This window comes from Entelurus aequoreus, linkage group LG25 (assembly GCF_033978785.1).
Source record: "Entelurus aequoreus isolate RoL-2023_Sb linkage group LG25, RoL_Eaeq_v1.1, whole genome shotgun sequence".
NCBI lineage: Eukaryota > Metazoa > Chordata > Actinopteri > Syngnathiformes > Syngnathidae > Entelurus > Entelurus aequoreus.
This window is the reverse complement of record NC_084755.1, coordinates 10,184,679-10,191,083: the sequence shown is the minus strand read 5'-3', so window position 1 is coordinate 10,191,083 and position 6,405 is coordinate 10,184,679. Positions and strand designations below refer to the sequence as shown.

Here is a 6,405-nt window from a genome sequence, read left to right as displayed (position 1 = left end):
TCTACAGTCTATCCCTGACCATTTGCCAACTTCTTTTCCCTGCTCTAAATTGTAAATATTTTTGATGGCGCTATCTACAGGGGGAAGGAATGCTGGAGCTGTGAATTTAATGTTTTATATTCTAGTTTCTTCAAAATAGCCACCCTTTGCTCTGATTAATGCTTTGCACACTATTGGCATTCTCTCCATGAGCTTCAAGAGGTAGTCATCTGAAATGGTTTTCACTTCACAGGTGTGCTTGAAGCTCATGGAGAGAAATGCCAAGAGTGCGCAGAGCAGTAATCAGAGCAAAGGGTGGCTATTTTGAAGAAACTAGAATATAAAACATGTTTTCAGGTATTTCACCTTTTTTGTTAAGTACATAACTCCACATGTGTTCATTCATAGTTTTGATGCCTTCAGTGACAATCTACAATGTAAATAGTGTGGTGGAATTTCTGACCTTTGAGCTATATTTCGTGTCTGTCAAGAATGTCTGCTCGTTTCATTTCTCTTCTATTCTAAACCATTGAAGGACTAGATGTAGGCCAAAGTCCAATATGGAGTCGGGCCGACCATTCTACAAAATGTTTTGATTGTCTAAGCATGACTAAGGGATTCAAGGATGTTGCAAAACAAACAGGTCGAAAACATCAGGACCTTGACGCATGAGGGAAACAGATAAAATGGCCAAGTGACAAGGGCTGAGAGAGATTGCTTGATTCTTGTGTCCTACGGAGGACGTTTGTTTGTCTGCATGGGCAGCTCAATCCAACTTTGTACTTTTGATTATTAGTAAATAAACCTTTTGTACTAAACTCACTCTTGTTGCAGTTTAAGCTTCGGACAATCCACTACAATAGTCATGAAAATAAAGAAAACGCGTTGAATGAGGAGAAGGTGTGTCCAAACTTTTGGCCTGTACTGTATATGTAATAATCAAATGCATAAGCAATTGTGTAATAATATAGGGATCAATCCTTCGTAGTCATGCTACAAGCAGCCCTTTGAGGGCAGTCCTAACCTTGCTCTAAAGTCATGGTACTCTTACTTGAGTACAACTTCTGGCTACTCTACCCATCTCTGATCGTAAGGCTTTATTCAGACTTTTAATGGGGCTTCCGTGCATTCACGTTCTCAAAAGTGACTCGTTCTGTACCTCTGGTGTTTGCAGGCTGCTGTGAAGGCCTTGGACGTATTTGTCAAGCTCCAGCCTATATGTGCGTGCAGTCAAGGATCATCAGGCGTGGTGAAAATGAAAAATGCGCTCATTTAGAAAAAAATTGGATATAAGTTGAGTCCTTTTTCGGAACCTCCCAGGAAGCAGATGACGTATCCGTTGCCGTCTGCATCGGGTTGGTCGGGGGAACTTTCCTGCTCCAGGAGGCAACAGTAGCAGCCCACTGCCTGCTCTGGAACACTGGAGACAGACATACTTTATACTGTACAGTGCATCCACTAAGTACTCACAGCGCTCCTCTTTTTACACATTTTGGTATGTTATAGCCTCATTCCAAAATGGAAAATTTTGACCGCCCACAAAACGGCGCATCCTGAAGCGACTGTCAGAAAGCGGCTTGAAGATGATCTGTAAAACATCATTTATGCAACATTTTGACCAAAGAACCACCATTACATGTTATGTAGACCACAAGGAAGTGTTTTACTTTTAGAAAAAAATAATGATAATATGACTCCTTTAATGCGCCGTATAATCTGGTATGCCTAATATATATATATATATATATATATATATATATATATATATATATACACACTGGCTGAGAGTTAGTGGGCGACCGAGGGTGGAGTCGGCTCTCTTGGTTGCTTTGTTGTGTCTGCTCCTGTCTCTGGCCATGCTCCCAACACCCCAGCAGACGATGGATGGAACAATGCAGAGGCCACCACAGTGTATATGTTTTTTTGTTGTCGTCTTTTTTTACTTTTGTAGTTGTATGTATAAATGGCTGGTTGGATCAGCTCTGCTCTTTTAATGTCTTTAATGTCCTTTGATGTTTACCTCTTACACACATGCTTATGTGTGCTATGGCTATGAGTTTTCCCCCCCTTGGCCTCAGTCTGGACCCCCTCTCCAGGGCCCAGGCTTAGACTGAATATTTTATTTTCTCACCCCCCCCCCCCCCTCACCAGCGTTTACCTGTTTCTCACCTTTTTTGTAAGGGGTGCCAGAAGTTGGCAGACCCGTCAACGATCCTGTTCTGTCTCCTTGTAACGTTTGTCTGCTCTTGAATGGGATTGTGCTGAAAATCTCAATTTCCCCTCTGGGATTAATAAAGTATTTCTGATTGTGATTATGATTCTGATATGAAAAAAGATTAAAAATAGACCATTCATCGGCAGTGTGTGTAATCCGGTGCGCCCTATGGTCCGGAAAATACGGTATTTATGTACCGTATTTTTCGGATTATAAATCGCAGTTTTTTTCATAGTTTGGCCGAGGGTAAGATTTATACCCTGGAGCGATTTATGTGTGAAATTATTAACACATTACCGTAAAATTTTAAATAATAATATTTAGAAGCGACACAGAGGAAGAAGATTTCATGGGATTTAGCGATTAGGAGTGACAGATTGTTTGGTAAACATATAGCATGTTCTATATGTTATAGTTATTTGAATGACTCTTACCATAATATGTTACGTTAACATACCAGGCACGTTCTCAGTTGGTTATTTATGCCTCATATAACGTACACTTATTCAGCCTGTTGTTCACAATTCTTTATTTATTTTAAATTGCCTTTCTAATGTCTATTCTTGGTGTTGGCTTTTATCAAATACATTTCCCCCAAAAATGCGACTTATATATGTTTTTTTTCCTTCTTTATTATGCATTTTCGGCCGGTGCGATTGATACTCCGGAGCGATTTATAATCCGAAAAATACGCTACATGTGATTTGACAAATTTTCCCATTGTCGTTATGGGGTATTGTGTGTAGAACTTTGAATACAACGAATGTATTCCATTTCGGAATAAGGCTGTAACATCAAAATGTGGGAAAAGTGAAGCGCTGTGAATACTCTCCGGATGCAATGTGTTGTGGGGTGGGACAATTTGGAAGTAGTTTTCCAAAACGAGGGATTATGGGTCCCACCTGAGTTCCACCGTGGCGATGTTGCCCATGCCTCCGAGCAGGGCTCCTTTGCTCAGCCTCCTGGAGATGTACGTACGCAGCTCTGGTTCCGCCTCCATTGGCAGGCTGCTGTCAATCAGGGTCAAGCTGTAGGGAGGGATAGAAAAGGCTCAGTGTGGACACAAGCAGCTGATCGAGGACCAGTGAGGAGTGTTTGAAGCCACAACAGGAAGCGGATGGAGAAAGCTGAATGGCAAGAAATGATGAATGTCATTTCCCATGGCAGCCCGTGGATGTGACGCGGTTGAATGGGACAACTCCTGTGTTACCTAAAGTCCTCCTGACTGCTTGTGGAGTCTGCTCGCCCTTGCTTCCAAGACACATTTTCCCCAGTAGCCTCAGATCTATGACAGTTTCATTCATCACCTGGTTAGTGTTTCATGCACTGCTTGCACACGCAGGGATCATAATACACGGCAAGGTCATATCATTGAGAACAATACAGAGGAAGAAGGACTATATAAATAAATATGAAACAAAGTGATGGTAAAAGATGGCTACCTTGTGCCCTGGTACAGATAGATGGCGTAATAGCAGTTCAATTGAACCTTCTGGTTGTAGCCTGAAATGTCCTCGTTGTCGAAGTCTTCTCTCTCCTCCACGTCAATGGAATCCTGGAATGACGACGTTTGCGATGTAAACATGTTTGTTTTGTTCGTTAAATATGTGCTAGCTTGTCGTTTTTATGTTCATTAAATACGTGCTAGCTTGTCGCTTTTAATGTTCATTAAACACGTGCTAGCTAGTCGTTTTTATGTTCATTTAACGGGTGCTAATTTGTCGTTTTAATGCTAATTAAAAACGTGTTAGTTTTTCATTTAACCAGACTGAATTTGACATAAATTTCGACAACGTAGTTTGAAGAGCAAATGTTAGTCACGATATATCGAAGGTAAACAGAGGCTAATGCGCATGCGTTATAAAAGTACAACCTTAAATATGTCCTACCACAACAAGCAGTCACGTCTATGTCGTTCCTAACCTTAAACAGGACGACTGCAATTCATGCTCTTTTAGACTTAGTTTGATTACTAATGTACCATAACTTGTTTGTATGTCTTATTTGAGCAATATTGCAGTGTACCATAAGGAAATAAGATATTAAATTCGTTTTTAAAATAACTGAATATAAAATGGTTATATTATGCCTTTACGACCCGTTTTAAGACATTTCATAAGGTGTCTATTTTACAAAAATAAACGACAGTTTTAATAAAACATTCAACCATATCTATGGCTTTCTGTCATGTGTTCTAACGGTTGAATTACTTTAAGTCCTCAAATAAATGAAACATTGTGCCAACTTTATAAATGTATACATATATATCATTAAACACGTGCTAGTTTGTCGTTTTTATATTCATTAAACGGGTGGTAATTTTTCGTATTTATGTTAATTATTTTTGTATTATATATATTAGTTTGTCAATTAACCAGGCTGAATTTGACATAAATTTCAACAACGGCTGTTTTTGTCGTGGTTCGAAGAGCAAATGTTAGTCACGAACAGGCAATATCGAAGGTAAACAGAGGCTAATGCGCATGCGTTATAAAAGTACAACCTTAAATGTGTCCTGCCACAACAAGCAGTCACGTCTATATCGTTCCTAACCTTAAACAGAACGACTGCAATTCTTGCTCTTTTAGACTTGTTTTTAAAATAAGTAAATCTAAAATGGTTATTGATAATTATGCCTTTATGAAACGTTATAAGACATTTCATAAGGTGTATATTTTACAAAAATAAACGACTGTTTTAATAAATCATTCAACCATATTAATGGCTTTCTGTCATGTGTTTTAAAGGTTGAATTACTTTAAGTCCTCAAATATATGAAACATTGATCCAACTTTGTCAATTTATATATACACAGTATATATATATATATATATATATATATATATATATATATATATATATATAATTAAACACGTGCTAGTTTGTCGTTTATATGTTCATTAAACGGGTGCTAATTTTTCGTTTTTATGTTAATTATTTTTGTATTATATATATATTAGTTTGTCAATTAACCGGGCTGAATTTGACATAAATTTCGACAACAGCTGTTTTTTGTTGTGGTTTGAAGAGCAAATGTTAGCCACGAACAGGCAATATCGAAGGTAAACAGAGGCTAATGCGCATGCGTTATAAAAGTACAACCTTAAATGTGTCCTTCCACAACAAGCACTCACGTCTATATCGTTCCTAGCCTTAAACAGAACGACTGCAATTCTTGCTCTTGTAAACTTAGTTTGATTACTAATGTACCATAACTTGTTTATATGTCTTTTGAGCAATATTGCAGTGTACCATAAGGAAATGGGATATTAAATTCGTTTTTAAAATAAGTAAATCTAAAATGGTTATTGATAGTTATGCCTTTATGAAACGTTTTAAGACATTTCACAAGGTGTATATTTTACAAAAATAAACGACTGTTTTAATAAATCATTCAACCATATTAATGGCTTTCTGTCATGTGTTTTAGAGGTTGAATTACTTTAAGTCCTCAAATATATGAAACATTGATCCAACTTTATCAATTTGGAATTACTTTATATATTCTCCTGTAATTTTGTTTGCCCTCTAGTGGCCCAAAACTAGAGTTGTACATTTTAACGCAGTGATCAAGGCCCTGGAATTACACTTTACAGCAGGCCTGGGCAATTATTTTACTCGGGGGGCCAGATTTAGATTTTTTTTTAAAAGTGTGTCTGGGGGCCAGTACATCTATTTTTAGGAACACTAATACAAAACCTCACAATAATGACTGAAAGCTAAAAACATGACAGACCGCCTTAAAAAACGGAATGGAATTACAATTTTTTTTTACTGAATGAGACACCCAGAATGTACATGAAAACAAAGAATGTGGGATTTACAATATTAACTATGAATGATAAAACACTGAATATTGACAACATATTTTACAATCAACCTAAACGCAACCAAAATGCAACAAACGGTGAAAAAAACCCCACCTACAATCTGAGATACCACATAGTGACCATATTAAGTAATTAGATGACCATAGTAACTAATTAGATGACCATAATAACTAGTATATGATGCAGATTCCAACCATTGAAAGACTTAGTATAGTTGAAGACTTACGGTCATTAGAAAACATCACTGCACATCATAATGGCAGCTACACTTTTCATTTTAAACAGTTATTTGGGAATGTCCGGCGGGCCAGATTGAAAAGCTCAACGGGCCGCATGTGGCCCCCGGGCCATAATTTGCCCAGGCCTTCCTTACAGGCCCCC

At 37.9% G+C, this 6,405-nt stretch overlaps 1 protein-coding gene across 1 annotated transcript in view; it reads right to left on the bottom strand.

The window, feature by feature from the left end:
* Window positions 1-4,669, bottom strand: part of lg25h17orf75 (linkage group 25 C17orf75 homolog) — a 33,165-nt gene extending 28,496 nt beyond the window's left edge. Inside the window, 5 exon segments of the mRNA XM_062036788.1 lie at window positions 1,139-1,199; window positions 1,271-1,399; window positions 3,097-3,222; window positions 3,405-3,479; window positions 3,637-4,669. Coding sequence (XP_061892772.1) covers window positions 1,139-1,199; window positions 1,271-1,399; window positions 3,097-3,222; window positions 3,405-3,479; window positions 3,637-3,779 — 534 coding nt within the window. The 5' untranslated portion in view covers window positions 3,780-4,669.
* Window positions 4,670-6,405: the final 1,736 nt, after the last annotated feature.